Source organism: Mastigoproctus giganteus, chromosome 5, assembly GCF_048544385.1.
Source record: "Mastigoproctus giganteus isolate SK-2022 chromosome 5, ASM4854438v1, whole genome shotgun sequence".
In the NCBI taxonomy this organism is placed as follows: Eukaryota; Metazoa; Arthropoda; class Arachnida; order Uropygi; family Thelyphonidae; genus Mastigoproctus; species Mastigoproctus giganteus.
Genome location: NC_143579.1, coordinates 117,017,766 through 117,035,222, shown reverse-complemented (window position 1 = coordinate 117,035,222; position 17,457 = coordinate 117,017,766). Strand labels below are relative to the sequence as shown.

General features: G+C 34.2%; 1 protein-coding gene across 1 annotated transcript in view; it reads left to right on the top strand.

Annotated features, from left to right (window-relative positions):
* Rcd1 (Reduction in Cnn dots 1) overlaps positions 1–17,457 on the top strand; it is a 350,852-nt gene that overhangs the window by 165,912 nt on the left and 167,483 nt on the right. The window contains exon 6 of the mRNA XM_090374162.1: positions 8,269–8,370. Within this exon, the coding sequence (XP_090230288.1) occupies positions 8,269–8,370 (102 nt within the window). The remainder of the gene's footprint in view (positions 1–8,268; positions 8,371–17,457) is intronic.

Genomic DNA, 17,457 nt, shown 5'->3' with positions numbered 1-17,457 from the left:
ACTACTACAGTAAACTCGATCTTACTGAATTTGCAATAATACCGACAGATCGAGTTCTGTGGGTTATTAGGGTGAAATGTGTTTACACTTCCATGAAATCTTCAATCATATAAAAAAAATTAATTTTCAGATCTTCTCTTCATGCCTATTTTTAAAGCTTTGTAACTCGTTACTCCATTCTTACTTGCGCGTATTGTATTACTTGAATTTGTGTGTGCCGTGTTTTTTGTTATTGATTACTTATCTTTTCACTGTTTTAAATTTTAACCCCCCCCACCCACAAATGTTAGTGAACAGAAATGTCAACTAGTTCAATTGTAAAGGGAGGGGGGGGTACATTGTATTTTTAACTATTTATGTGAAACTTTGGATAATTGGGGCAGCCGCTTAATTGGGTCAAAATGCACTAGTCCCGATGTGTCCCAAATAACCGGAATGGACTGTATATAATATCAAAATTATTCTTTACATCCAATTCCTTTGTCACCACATCGTAGTATCCAATCAGATTTGTCAAACAAGATTTGACAAGACTGTGTCTGAACTATAACTGCAGTCTTGTCTAGATTGTCCTGCATTGCTTCCTTAACCAGTGATTCCATTATTTTCCCTGGAACAGAAGTTAGACTAAAAGGACTGTAATTTCCCATGTCACCCTTTGAACTGCCTTTGTGAATTAGGGTCACATTTGCTCATCTCCAGTCCATGCGAACCTCCCCTGAGTCCAAGGAAGCTTTCATAATTATGGCTAAAGGTTTGCTTACTTCCTTTGCTGCCTCCTTTAATATAACTGGATAGATCCCATCCACCCAGGTGCCTTCCTTATGTTTAACTTCAACAATTTCTTCTCCACTTTACTCTCAGTTATTACAAAATCACTTATCTCCCTGTTAGAGTTGGATAAACTTCTGGAATTCCCCTCCTAGAATAACTCTTCATGTGTGAATGTAGAATGCAAAATACTCATTCAGTTTGTTTGCTATCTGAGCAGGATCATCAACAGTCAAACTATCGATGTCAAGTGGACCAATCAGATTCATCCCCTTCCTTTTAGAGTTTATATAAGTAAAGAAATCCTTGCTGTTTTTCTTAGCATCTTTTGCCAAGGATTTCTCGTAATCTGCCTTTGCCTGCCTAACCTCCTTTGTAACTTGATTACAGACTAGCTTATATCTGCCATAGGCTTCTGTGTCGCCTGATAATTTATATGCATCTCATGCATTTTTCTTTTCTGCCACGGGCCTCATTAATTCTTCCAAAATCCATTTAGGCATGAACCTTGAACAGTATTTCTTAGTTGGTATGAAAAGCCTAGTAGCCTCTAGGCTTTTCCATTTAGAATTCACCGTTGGTAACATCATCAGTTGATCCCACTGTATAGAATTTAAAAGCTCTGAGACCACTGTAGTCACCTTTACGAAAGCAAAATCCCTTCCCCTTACCTCTGATGGTAGTTACACCTTTAAGTAAATCCCACATCAGTACATTATGATCACTACCTGATCACAATTGCAGATTAAGTGGTTCCTCAATCTGCAGATTCTTAACACATGAAGAATCACTGCTGATAATGAGATCAATAATATAACTCCCTCTGGTTGCTTCTCGAACAAGTTTCTGTAGAAAACAGTCATCTAATAAATCCACAAATGTCTTGCTAGTGTGCGAGTAACCTATCCACAAGTTCCAGTCAATATCTGGAAAGTTAAAATCCCCATTATAGCGCATTCTGATTTACTGACCTCTATTTTTCTGCACAATTGCTCTCTATACTCATCAGATTCATTAGGCCTATAACACACACCTATTGTCATTTTCCCTTTCCTAGTGCTTATGTCACACCACACTGACTCAACATTGCATTGTCCACCAGTGTCAACTGGTTGCACTTCCCTACATTTTATGTATTTTTTAACTAACAGCATAACCCCTCCTCCCTTCCTGTTCTGTCTATCCTTTCTGTACACATTGTACTCCCCAAATTCCAATTCTGCACTGCTTATATCTGTGTGACACTATATCTCTGATATTCCAACAATATCTGCTTTTGGTGTCTTGACCAGTATCTCAAATTCATCAAATTTATTTACACCAATGCTAGGGCATTGGTGTAAATGCAAGTATACATGCACCTGTTCTTACTCTTAGTTACTCTAACATAGCCCATGTATTTACTTGTTTCATGACTCCCAGCAGTTCCTGAAATCCCTTGCATCTTGCATTCTGGGCTACTGCTGATTCCAAAAGAAGCAGTGCAAGAACCTCCAAGCTAGCAGTGTTCTGACCCACTTAAAACTGGCTTGATAGCATTAGGAAATATCTTTGCACCCTTTTTATAAGCTTGCTTTCTTGCATAATATGCTATACTGATACTAATAAAGTTCCGACTATTTCATTGAAGCAGTTGGAACATTATTAATTTTGCATCGAAATTTCAATTTTTGTGGATAGATGAACACAACAGTTTTTAGGTAGAATCTGTATGATGTAACTTTCTGTTGTTTTAATATATCTCTCAGTTTTTTTGCATGGAAAAAATGTGTTTGTTTAAAAAAAGTGACAGGCTGTATCATTAAATTATAAATTGTGAATTATTATGTACATTATTTTTGAACAAATTTTTTATTTAATTTCATTATACTTTAGATTAGTGTTTCTTACTATAATCCACCCTCTGCCAGAGCAAACTTTTTTTTCTGTTGAAAAATATCCCTGTGTGTATGCAGAGTATTTTAATTGAAACCGTCCAGCAAGCCTGTCTGCTTTGAATTAATTGACACTTATGTGTGAAAGTGGAACTGTGGATACGTTGAAACTGATGGCTGCCCAGTTGCTGAGGTGGGCACCTTGAAGTTGTATTGCATCACACTATTTTTAATTTTGCTGTATGCCCATATTGTAAACATTAATTAACTGAGTTACTGTGAAAATTCGTAAAAATTATATGTACAAGGGGAGTTAAGAAAAAGAAAAAAAAAGATTTGTACTCACCCAGAAGTAGGTTTTTTTTTTTTTTTTTTTTTTTGTTTGTTTGATACCTTAGACATCTGTAGCAACCACACACATTTTGGTTTAAATCTGGCAATTCACTTTGTTTTTTCTTTGAATGAAGTGAAGTGTTGCAATGGATATAGTGGAATACAGATCAGTGATTCAGTTCCTCTTTCTGTAAGGGAAAACACTGAAACAATTTACAAAGAAAAGGTTGCTGTTTGTGGGGAAGACTTCCCAGTTTACAGTGTTGTTGTTGTTGTGCATTGGTATGAACAATTCAAATGTGGAAGAACCTTAGTGCAGGATGAAGAAATCCCACGATGCCCAGCAACTGCTGTAACAGAAAAGTGTTATAAAAATTGAGGCATAATCCTGGACAGTTACTGTATTAGCATCAGAGAACTAGCTACAGAGCCTCAAATTAGTGTAGGTTCTTTAGAGAACAACATCCATCAACAGTTGCATATGAGTAGTGTCTGCTAGATGGGTTCCCAGGCTTCTGGCCCCTTACCAGAAGAAGAAGAAGAAGGAAAGGGCACAACGTGCACATGAAATGTTGATGTGCCAGGAAAAACAAGAGGAATTTTTTTTCACAGCTAGTCACCATGGATGAAACTTGGATCAGTCGCCATAATCCTGAAACTAAACAAAAGTCAAAACGATGAAGAGAGCAGAACCATCCTCTCCCAAAATAAGGCAAAGCTGCAAGGTGATGCTGTAATTTTTTTGTGACTAACATGTGTAATACTAATAGATTACCCTCAAAAGGACTGTATTGTGACAGTGAAGTGATATTCCAATCTCCTCATAAAGCAACATGCCACTATAATCGAAAAAAGACAGGGAAAGCTGTCAAAAAATTTGTGCCTGCTCCCTGATAATGCCCACGCACATTCTTCTCATGGTGCAGTGAGTGTGCCCGTGATGTGGGTTTGTTGTTGTTATGGGGGTTTGATGGCACATAAGCTGCTTTTGCTATAATGTGCCTAATCATTTATTATATAAAGATATGACATGAGATGATGTTTGTTTGTAATATTGCTGCATCCTGCTTATTGCTCCACTTTGTTTGTACCCTCTGATTTTTTCCTGAAGTCCTTTTTTAGTGGAAAACACTTTGCTGCTAATGATGACGACATGATTTCTGCTGCCAAGTCATAGTTTGAAGGACAGTCAGAGAAGTTCTACAAAACTGGCCTGTGGAAATGTATTGAGAGGTAGCAGAAATAAGTCATTTTGTCTGGTCACTGTGTTGGAAAGGTGTAATACATTAATACATATCTTCTTTAAACCACCCTCTTATACAGTCTGCATATATCTTACTTTTTATCTTTCAACATCTGCCAGATGGGACCAGTTAGTTCTAATATCCATTATTGCCAAGTTTATTCCTGTCTTTATATACAGCAAATACAGTGGACCCCCACTTTATGATGGGTTCACTATACGATCAAATCACTTTATAATGGACTCTCCATAATAAAATACCTTTCACTATATGATATGTAGTAAGTGCTAGTCATTGTAATCATGTTTGCAGATTGAATTTTAATTCTATTAAACGCTGATTCTAATAAGCAAAAATTGGATATATAGTATCCACAGGCTATAAAAGTAAAGATATAAAGCACAAATTTTCACTTTATTACCTTATCAATTAATAAAATTAAATGATACATGAAAATCAGAAGAATATTTTCCACAGGTTAGCAAAATAAAAAAAAAATACGCCTATGTATGTAGCTTAGACTATAAAATATTTAAGGGCAAAGGCCTCGTGTTACAAGGTAGAATGACTAACATATAGGTTAGTGCAAAAGCATCGTTTTAATGTAGCCATCTACCAAAGTAGTTAAATTAATTAATTAAAGTTTTGGTTATATCTCATAATGTGAATGCATTCACGACGAGTTGCCATGGTATTGTACTACCTCGAATAAGTAACACTTCACCAATGGAGAAGACTACTGTTACTTATTCTGAGCAGATACCACTGTCACCCAGACAGCCCCATTCACAGCTTGTTAGCTTCTCCTCAGTGGGTGGCCAGGCACTCTGGTGTTGCAATTGTGACAACCCAATGGTATCCTCTGAGCAGTGGTAGACTAAGGAAAATCGGGCCCCACTTAGGGTTGCCACCTTTTTCAAAAGGTGGTTTCAAAAGGGTCAAGTTAAATACACTTACATTTAGAATGCTTCAAAAACCACAAACCCCGAAAGTTTGATGAAATTTACTTGAAATTCATATAAAATTCACTAAAAATTGTTCAAACACTTGTTTTGTTTACACATATAGAATAAAACATTTGAACTCTATTATTGAAGTTACCAACTTAAATCAAATAGTTCATACCAATGTACAACAGAGGCATTGATTAAGTAACTAAATCTACCTAATCAATGTGCGACTAGCCCTACCTGGTGAATTGTTGTGTATACCACGCCAGATGCAGTATACATGACAGTTCACCAGATAGCGTGGCATGCAAAGATGCTTTGATTGATTGGCGTGAAACAAGCGGAACATTATAAATTTATTTAAAATAAAATAATGAAAAAATATATAATAAAACCATTTTATGGGCCCTAGTCTTCCTAGGCCTTGCCGCTGAGAATAAGTAACAGTAGTCTTTCTCCACTGGTGAAGTGTTACTTGTTCAAGGTAGTACAATACCATGGCAACTCGTGATGGTGGCATTCACAATATGAGATATAACCAAAACGATGCCAATTTAATTAATTAATATAACTAATTTGGTAAATGGCTACATTACTGTAATATGTACATGCTAATTGATATTTCTGTTCACTGATTTTTTTTTTTTTGTTGTAAAATTTAAAACAGTAAAAAAAGATAAGCAATCAATAACAAAGGACATGGCACACACAAATTGCAATTAACACAATACGCACAAGTGAGATATGGAGTAACAAGTTTAAGAAGCTTAAAAAATAGGAATGAAGAGAAGAATGAAAATTTGTTTTTCATATGACTGAACATTTCACAATAATAACATTAAAACCCACAGAATTCCTGCTATCGGTGCTATCGGTATTACCGCAAATGCAATAAGATCGAATTTACTACCAGTTTATAACAGAAAAGCTCAATAAACTGGGAATTGCAAATTGTTTTTATTGTTTTATGCTAGTGGCCTTCAGAAATGCGCTTTAGAAAAAATCACAAAGGCTTTCAAAATTGGTTCTTATAACTGAACCAAACATATGATAACAATGAAAGTGTAGTGCATTTTAATGATTTGAATTGGTTTTTTGAAATTTGATTCTGTGAAGCGGCTGATTCTAATAACTAGTGATCATGTAAACCGGCACCTACTTATTTCAAAGTGAAATAAGTATGGGCTTATGATTATCTCCAACAAACCATATGGTCCTTCCTCTCAGCCAATAGTAGCGTTTTTTAAACGTGTTGGCCACGTGTTTTGTTTTTGCCTCCTTTAGTTGAAGTGATTTTTTGTGTTGCGCTTATTTGACATAAATTTACTGTATTGAATTCGTATATGTATAACATTATGTAAATTGATAATATGGTACCTGAAGAGTGCACTAAGAAGAAAATTTCAACTTTCGAGGTTTTGGAACAAATCACCAAAAAAAAAAAAAAAAAAAAACAAAAAAAAAAACAGTATGTTATTGGGTTCGCATTACGATATTTTCGTGATACGATGGTGTCTCTGGAACGGATTAATATCGTAAAGCGGGATCCAGTGTATTTGTATATTCTGAAACAGTGTCTTGGAATAATAAATTTTTTTTTTAGATTTCTGTCCCACAAATACTGAAGAAAATCGTCTTTTTAAAGATTTTTATCTGTCATATATGATGTCATTACCATTTTTGACCCACTTAGGAACAAAAATTTTTGGTATGGAAAACACCATGCCCAACTCCTGACTATGAGAACACCTATTAATTATAGAGATATCTTTCTTATTCTCTGATTTTAACACAACGCTCCTGTCTCTGATAACTTTCATATTAAATAGCTTCACACCAAAAGGGCTGGTATTATTGATTTAAAAATTTTAGTCTTTACTTCCTCACGTATCTGTCGCTAAAAGCATTAATAGCAGGTTAGGAGGTCAGCTTTTTCCTTAATGTTTCTGTTTCATTACTGTAACATTAGCATTAGTAGAGGCATTTGATGCAAGAAAGCAAGCTTATGCAGCATCAGCCAAAAAAAAAAAAAAAAAAAAAACCCACTTCCACTTCACCCCTCTGTTCGTTCAAAATACCTGTCCAGCTGAGCCTTAAACTTATTTAGGCTATCAACTTCCACGACAAGGGATGGAAGTCTGTTCCACCAACCAACCACCTGGCTAAAGGCAAATTTCCGCACGTCTATCCTACATCTGTCTTTCCTCAATTTGAATTTATGCCCTCTCAGGTGATTATTCTGAACGAGAGGAAGAATCCCATCAGCATTGAGCATGCTAAAACCATTCAAGGCTTTATACACCTCTATCAGATCACCTCTCTGGTGCCTAGTCTCCAGACACTGTAATTTGCAAAACTTAAGTAACATAACTCTTTCTTGCATTCCACTCATAGTCTCCAGCCTATCCTTTAACACTTGACTTTCTGAGCTTTGTTTAATACCTGCTCCACTTTAAAGACTTAAAGCTTTTGTTTCCAAGGTGTCCTACGGGTGTCAGGTCACCGTATAATTTTTCAGCTGACGTGACATCCAGTACTTTTTCAAAACCTAATTTTTAATTTTCTTTTATATGACATCTGATTCCAGGCTTTTTGCAATCTCTAAAACTGCTAGTACTGGTTTTAGTATACCAATCAGAAGGAGGTTCTCTAGGTTTAGTCTAATTTTGTCTTTTTCTCCCTATCAGATAGTCTCTTTTTTGGAGTGGGAGGCTATGTGATAGGAGGAGAACTTCCCCTTGATTAGTATTCTTGCAAGACTTCTTAAATATCACTGCTTTGCCAAATGACCAAACACATAATATAGAACAATTTTAATATCAACACAAAACTAAATAATTCAATTTAAAAACACTGAGAGTTATCTGCAATTTAGTTTTACTTTATTTTGAAAATAAACAATAAATTTATATCCACTGGCTCAAATTTTACTACCAAGTGTGGAGGTCTTTTTTTTTAGCTTTTTTATTTTTATTATGCTATGAATACTATATGTAGGAACAGAAAACTGAATGATATTGAATTTCATTTTAATATTCAGTTTCTTTATCGACATTGTTGCTCTACTATTTATTTATATGATAAATTATTTTTCAGGATGTAAAACTGTTACACTGGTTACATGGAGTACTGATAGAGAGTGTTGGCACTTGTTATGCTGTTGCATACCTTGATGTACTTCAAACACTTAAATCTAAGGTATGTATACAATGCATATATATATATATATATAGAATGATAAAAATAATAGGATATAATGATATTACTGGACGTCTAAGCAAACAAGAAAAAGTATTAAATTATTAAACTGGGTTATGGATCCAGGGTACTTCTAGTTATAGTCAGTGGCGAGCTGTGAATGTTTTAACAATATGGGCTCGCAGTTTTTCCGACTTTCTGCCCAGTAAATTTGATCAGTCACTTCCATTAAGAGTCATTCTCTACTGTATTTCATAAAAAATTTCGACGGAAAAAATTTCTAATTCAACAAGTCGAAAAGTAAACATTTCAAAAGATTCTAAAGAAGTTTCAAACTTCCAACACATATGCACACACACACACACACACACACACACACACACACACACACACACACACACACACACACTTTTTTTTTCATGATAAAATTTTAATATTGCGAATAAAAAATAACGTACTATATTTCCCATAAGACAAATAACATAAAGAATCACAAAACTTTCTAGAATATAAAAACAATTATTACATTAAAAAAACACAAACTATTCTAGAAAAGGTACAAAAAATCACAGCTTACCTGAAAAAAATTGTTAAACAAATATAGAAGAAAAATTTATTCCAAAAATTGCCATATAGAATGTACTTCTCTATTAATATTTGTTGCCAATCTTCTGCTTTGCTCAATAGCTGAGCGATGATTACGGAGGAACAATTTGACATAACGATCTGGATCAAATTGAAGCAACAATTTTCCATTTAGATTTATGGTCATCATATCTGCAACGTGTTTAATTGTCAAAGATGTTCTTTTTATTGTCACAATGTTGTTTGTTACGCTGAAAGCTCGCTCAGCTTCAGCATTGCTAATTGTGCAATGGTTTCAAGGATTTTTCTGGCTTTTTTAATTGATAAGGGAATTTCACTGGAATTTAAACATAAACTGTCTTCGACAAAATCTCTGAAATCATTAATTTTTATTTCATATTTTATTATAAAACTTAAATTTCTTATTCGTTTTTCATCCTCTTGCCAAGGAGAGGAAAGTTCTTCCATATTCCATGTTTCCGGGTAGCATACGTTTAAAATTTCTTTCAATTCCTCATTGTCAATGATATCATTGTTTTCTTTCTTTAATTTAAAATTGCTCTGTTGCATTAATAACTAATCCTTTAAGGATAAAACAATGCAGTTTAATAATTTGTCACGAGGTAATTTTTTAAACGTGTTCTTACTTTCGATTTTGATTCCTTCAAATTCTTTCGACTTCAATATGCTCTCAATTTTAGCTTCATAAGTTCTTTCCGAATTTTTCAAATTATCGATAGCATTGATAATTCAAATAATTAATTTATCTGCTTTTACTATTGTGATGCTGCGACTTTGTAAAACTTCTGAAAGGTAAGAGAGCTCCTGCAGGATGTCGATCATAGTGCTAAATCTTTAAGAAATTCAAGATTTAAAAGTTGGTTTAATAATCCCGAATATTTAACTTCTGATGCAAAATGTTTGCACAAAGCAGGATAATTCCTCCAAATCGCAATTGCTGTCCGCAAGCTAGAAGCCGCCCATCGTGGCCCAAACACACGGCCGATCTTTATAATTTCCACATCAAGTTCTTTAGCAATCAACCTCAAATCACGCTGGTTTTTTGGAGATAGGTGATATAATGCATACAGTTTATCTAGAAATATTTCAAAATGATTCACTTCTTTTATATTTTTTATAGAATCATCTAATGCTAATTTCAAACGATGAGCGAGGCAATGCCAAATAATGATGTTTGGGAATTGTTGTAAAAGTCTGGTTGAAACACCGTACTTTTTCCCCAACATTACACTAGCACCATCGGAACAAAATCCAATAAGATTTTCTTTTAAATAATTTTTGGAAAAACCATAGCTGTTTAAAGCTGTAATTACGCTGGCATGTATGCATTCAGCGGTTGTCTGTTCTAATTCAATAAGATCTATAAAAATCATACAAGGCTCAGCAAGTTCAACACGTAGGTAAAGAATTAAGACACTTTGTTTAGATAATGTTGTCGACTCATCGATTATTATGCAGATTTTGGCATTCTTTTCTATTATTTTTGTAAGGATTTCCTTTTTTATTTCATTTGAAATATGTTTGGCAATTGTAATGCCCGAAAATCTGGAATGCAACGAAACTCCTATATCAACGCCATTTTTACTCTGTAATTCCAATTCAGCTGGTAAGTCAGACATTGGCCGATTTCTTTTTACAAGACTATACACTGAATTAAAAATTTTGGCAGTAGTTTGAATTTCTTTATCATTCAGTTTGTCAATGACATTTGGAAGTACATGCCTTTGTGATTCTTCGTTTGTTTATAAGAATTTTTTATGTGCCATTGACTCATTGTGAATGGATAGTTTTTTGCGCAAAGATGCCTGTCTACTATTTTTATTCTTTCCATTCGGCTCTATCTTAATTTCCATCCATTCTTTTGAACCATGACAACATTTTTCTTGTTCAACACCTAAGTTTTTATGCTTAGCACAAACAGAACAACCTAACTTTCCATTTTGGATGTATAGCCACTTGTACTGAGTTTTAAAAAAAATTCCTTGCTTCTCATTCCAACAATCGGGTAGTTGCTGTTCCACTTCATAACTAACATATTGATCATTTATAATATCCTCGTTATCAATTTTTTATTTGTTTATCAAGTTTGTATTCATAGAATTATTTGAAGAAATAACTTTACTATGAAAATCAATATTCTCCATTACACTGACAGAATCCGTAGAGCAGATTTATTTTTTTTTGTCTTTTCCAAAAAAAAATTAATAAATTGGACTGTCTTTTCATGGCTAATAAATTTAAAAAAGCGTTATATTATTTAAAAATTATAAAGAAACTAAAAATTACATTTAAAATTATAGATTTTAATAAATACTTGATAATAAGCAATACACAATACACTTCTCTCTGGCACAGAAACTCAACTAATTACTTTCTCTATCCTACCTACCCTCATACACAAATCAGCTTATTTCAATTGCTCACTTATCCCTACCACGTGGCTTAAGACAACTGTTCGGATTGGTTACATGAAACAAAGTATGCTGAGTGACATTTCACAGTGTTGTCTGTTCGCAAATCTACTCACTCATTAGGCAATCCTATGCAAAAGTAATATAAGTACCCCCCCATTATATGTAGGTCGTCAATTTATAATGAATTTATAAAAATTACTTCTGAAACGATCTATAATTTGCATATATTTATTAACAAAATAATACAATGAATATAATAAAACAAAATATCAAATAAAAAGAAACTTACAAATACTCGTTTTTATCTACAAAAAAATTGTCCTATACAAACTACAAAGAAAATATGTACATATAACTACAAAGAAATAAAAAAAACCCCACAGATATCATACAGTTTACATTTATATATCTAGAATAAAATCATAAAAACAAAATATTGCGAAATATAATATAGGATACTTTGAAAATAATAACATAAACTAAAAATATGCAATGAAGATGTATTTTTAATTGAATTTTTTTCGCTTTTGCCGAAGCAAAATCATCAACAATGTTATCATAGTTTATGTTTTGTGCAACGTGATTTTCAATGGATATAATTGATATGTTGGTTAGTCGTTCTTGTCCATTTGTTCATCTAAGGTGATTTTTAATCCATTTAAGTTTACCAAGGACCTTTCACAATAAAGGACCTATTATAGGCAGGGTAAGAAAAAGCGCTATTTCTGTTTGGATAACATTTTTTTATTAGACAATACTCGTGAATGATTTGGAGAAGTTTAAAGGGGGTTGCAGATTTTATATCCCGCAGAATTGATAAAACATGATTTTTGAAACTTTTAATTTCTGTTGAATATCTGACACATTTAAATCCTTATTGGGTTTTAATGCAAGGTCGGAAGCAGCCTTCTGCAAAGTCAGATATATTAATTAATGCGAGTGAAGTACGAAATAGAAAATCAAATTCTGAAGAAATAGTATTCAGTTTTTCAAAACTAGTGTTGAAGTCATTGACAAGAACATTCAAAACGTATTTAATTTCAATACAAAATTTTTTGTTCTGCAGATAAGTTGAAACTGTCGGCAAATTTGTAAAGTGACATTTTTCTTTTTCTTTCTTTCTTGTGGAAATGTAGCTGGTATACCCGTTTTTTCTGCTGTGGTAATAACATATCCAAAAATAACTTGATATTCATTTTCCCCTATTTCTTTGATGTTTTATCAATCTGCTTATTAATTGTACGCAAAGCTTTAGCTTGCAATGCTTTATTTACACTGTCAATGTTATGAAGAATTTTATTCCATATAGCCATATTTATTCCATATTTTATGCAGATTGGCTAAATCTGCATAAAAATGGATTGTCTGTTTGTACAAGCAGACTTTGAGCAATACTGATAGTTTCCACATTTGCTGACGTATCTTCAATATTAATAAGCGTTCATGAACTTTTATCTGTAAGAACAAAGATTTTATAGCTCGTTCTTTGGATGAAGATCTTCTGTCTGTATGTCCTTTAAGTGTAGGGCTACCAGACGTCCTCATTTCCGAGGACATGTCCTGGTTTTTAGGGCATCCTCGCGGGTTTTACACTTGCGTCCTATTTTTTTGTAATTTAAAAAAATCATCTCATCATAAAATGAATGTTCATTAAATGTTCTGTGCGTTGTACCTTCGGTCCCCGCAACAGAATAAATTTCGCGCTCTGCTCTCGGCTGGGGCTCCCCAGGCCTGGCCAGCAAACCTTCTCTCTCTCTTTTATTTTTATTTATTTTAATAATTATTATTTTTAATTATATATATATATTCCCCCCCCCCCTCCCCTCTAGCAATTATCCTGTATTGGGGTTCCCTGGGCCGGGCGAGTCCTCCTCCTCTTCACTTTGCACTTATTTTCTTTTCCTCTCTCTGGGAAACTCATTCCCCAGGGAGGAGGGCTAGCAGATAGAAAGGAAGGTCTTGCTTTCCAGGGCTAGGGTCGATTACCTGGAGCAGTTGTCCAGGTAATCGCTGTTTCTTGGTAGCCAAAACACTACACTACACTACACTACACTACACGCAGAACACACATATAAGCTCACAGACAAAATTTTTATGTCCTATCAGTTTCTCCCATGCGGGATGAAAAACTTATTTTATATACAGTGAAACTTCTCTTAACGGACACCTCGTTAACGGACATCTCTCTACAATGGACATTTTCAAATTCCCCAACTCACCTCTATTGGTTTTAACGTGTTTTCAGCTTCTGTCTAGCGGACATTCTCTGTAACGGATGTGGACAGGCAATCTGCACTGTTTCGTTTAGATTAGCACTTAATTTGATCTCCCCATAACGGACAGCGGGCGAGCTTACGGCCCTTTTTCTAGGAACTTTTCTTCCACGTATTGCCTCAATCGTGTAATTTAAATTTTATTTTCTATTTCCGATTCTCTGAATTTTATCGAGGTTTACATCGGGGTTCTAAACCCTTTTTCAAGAATTTTAAGGCACATGTAACTTCCGATGAATTTGGTGTGTGCGTGGTGGGGGAATATGGTTGGCCTTTCGTCTTTTCAGTTTTGTTCAGTGTCGTGTGAAGTGCACAATGTCTTCTCGTAAACATTTAACTTTAAAAGATAAAGTCGAATTCATTAATGCGTATGATTGGCAAAAAAATATTGTTCGCAATCTCGCTTCAAAATTCAAAATCGAGAAGACGCAGGTAAGCGACATCCTAAAGAAAAAAAAATGAACTGCTCAAACAATTTTGGCAACACGGGAATGATCAGGTTCAAAAATCATTCCCGAAAAATTTTGGGCTTCAAATTGGCAATGTTACGTATGAGTGGTTTTGTTGTGAACGTGCTAAAAAAATTCCCATTAATGGGCCTATTATTAGGGAAAAGGCTTTGGAGGTTGCGAAATCTATGGGAGTAAATGAGTTCAAAGCTTCTGTGGGATGGCTAGACAAGTTCAAAACTCTGCATAAAATTTCTTGAAAAACCGTAAGTGGTGAAGGTGGATCTGTTGATACTGGGGTTGTAACAGAGTGGACCGTTAAATTGGAAGATTTATGTCGTGATTTTGAAGCTAAGGATATTTACAACTGTGATGAAACAGGGTTGTTTTTTAAAGCTCTTCCTGAAAAAACAATGAGTCTAAAAAACGAAAAGTGCCAGGGCGGAAAAATTTCTAAGGAACGCTTGACTGTACTATTGTGTACAAATATGCTGGGAGACTTTGAGCAACCTCTTGTTATAGGAAAACCACAAAATCCTCGTTGTTTCAAGGGCATAAAGTTGAGTCTTTTGAATGTTGACTGGAAGTCTAATAAAAAAGGTGGATGACACAAGATATCATGAGCGAATGGATAAGTCACTTTAACCAAAACATGATTCGTCAAAACAGAAAAATTATTCTTTTCATGGATAATGCTGCATCTCACCCGCACATTGAATTGTCCAACATTCAAATCGTTTTTCTCCCACCAAACACATCTGCAGAGTGTCAGCCCTTGGATCAAGGTATAATAAAAAAATTTTACACTTCACTACCGAAAACGTGTTTTAAGACATCTCATTGCAAATATGAACGATGTAACATGTGCGAGTGACCTTGCAAAGAAACTCAGCATCCTAGATGTGATTCAATGGATTTCCTCTTCAGTAAACGCAATTAGAAAAAAAACTGTCATGAACTGTTTTGTAAAGTCTGGCTTTTCAAACGCAAAAATTGAAGTTGTGAACAGCAATGTGGAGCACCAAGAAGAACAAGAACTTCAACATCTATTGATGATGTACTATACTTCAGCTACAAGTGACCCTGGCTACAAAGATATAGACTCGAATCTCACTGCAGAAGATGGTGCTCTAGATATAAATAAATTTTCTGTTTATACTCCGGCACGACAACCAAGTCAGTAGAGTTTACAATAAATCGTCAATACGAATATTTATCATATTTAGTAGTCACGGGCTTGAACCCCGGTCCCCTCAAAAAACGCATGCTATGCACCCTTGCGCCTGACCACTGGGCTACGTCATTTATCATCGATATTTTTCAAGAAGTTCCTCATGAGGATGAAGAAATGGAAGGAGGTCATTCTGTCGAAGAACATATTAACGACGAACCACCGATGAAAATAGAAGAAGCGCTCATACAAATCAATCGTTTAAAAATGTTTTTCGCCGCTGAAGAAGACACTGAAGGACTTTCGATGGTTTCTTCACTCCAAACAAATGTTGAAAACAAAATTATCAGCCGGAAGAAGGTGCAGAAGAAAATAAGTGATTACTGTACGTATTTTTCTTAAGAAAAAGTCATAATATGCATAGCACAATTGTATGTATATTATTTACAAAAATATTGTGCAAAATCTGTATATAATTTAATTTAATTTTACATTAAACATTTAACGGTTTTTCCTTATCTCTTGTGTATGTAATTGTATATTATTTACAAAAATATTGTTCAAAATCTGTATATATTTTAATTTAATTTTACATTAAATGTTTAACGATTTTTCTTTTTTTTTTCTCCCTCAGACTTCTTGTTAGCGGACACTTTTCTCTAACGGACAAATTTTCGTTCCCCATGGCTGTCCGTTAAAGGGAAGTTTCACTGTATATATATATTTTCTCTCTTACCCCCTCTTCCATTATCCTGTTCAACCGGCACCTTTTTCTTTCTTTTTTTTTTTTTTTCCCTACATGACACACAGTTCAGTTTTTACAGACCCCTTGACAGAGTCTAAAAACTGAACAGAGCAACGAGGCGGAGATGAACATCTGTTATAGAAGCCACCCATACAAAAACACAAAATACAAATACAACAGAATAAATAAAAATAATGCGCTGGTTGCATTAAGTGAACTATATTAACAGAAAATTTTACCCTTTTATTATCCCCAAATTACACATGTGGACTAAACTTCATCATTTGTCTACTTGAAAATCGATGATAGTAGATTATTTGACCAATTTATGAATTTTAAGGAACTTGTTTTTGAGAAAAAAGAAAGATGATAATTGGGGAAATTTATTAGCCAATAGAAAGTCAGCTGAATATTTTAATCAATGCAAGAGTACTGAAGTTGTTCTGAGTTTTAAAAATTGCTCAATATACATTTTCTATTTTTGCCCACAGTAGGAACATGGACAGTGTATTTTTGTTAAATCAATGGAGTGACATTAGAAATAAAATGGAAACAAATAACTGTAAACAGTATTTTATTGGTTACTTATAATTTGAAAATGGATTGTAAAACATTTTATAATTACTTTCATTGTAATCCAAACTTACTGAAAATGATTCAGTAACGATAAACAAGTATCGCAATTTTTTAATAATAAATATAATTTTTAAAATATTCTCGTTTCTAAAACTAAAAATGTTCTAGTTTTTGAATTCTAGATCTGGTAACCCTAAATTAGTTGAAATCTTCAAAGCATTCATAAAATTTCCCAGCGACTAGTGGAACCAGAAAAAAAAAGTAAATATTTTTTGAATGCCGTCAAAAAAACTTATATACGCCCTTATATTTTGAAACATTTCCTTCACAGTGAAGACCTCGATGCTGTTTCAAAATCTATCAACATTTCATCTTCAGAAAATTTATTTAATATCTCAGGTGCCCTCATTTCTGCACCCCCCCCCCCTCTCCAAGACATTGCTACCGTCACTAGTCTTTGAATACTGTCCAAACTGTCAGAACTACTCGGATAGTCAGCTACTGTAACTAACCATGTAAACTTAAACAGGAAATATTTACCGGAAGGCGTGGTTCATAAAGAAGTTCATTGAACAGAGTTCCGACTGTAATTAAATCAAAAACAAAGCAATTTTAAAATACATAACTGGTCGAATGCACCCTTAAAATGCTGCAGGGGGGGTGCCTCTCGCCCCACCCTAGTTCCCAGCTCTGGATACTCAATAATTGAATTCAGGATTTAATTTGTAACATAAATGATCGTTTCAACAATGGGCTTGCAAATTTTCAAAAAAAATTAAGTATGGGCTCTTGTGAGCCCACTATAGCTCACCACTGGTTATAGTAGAAATACCCAGCAACCATAATGAAATTT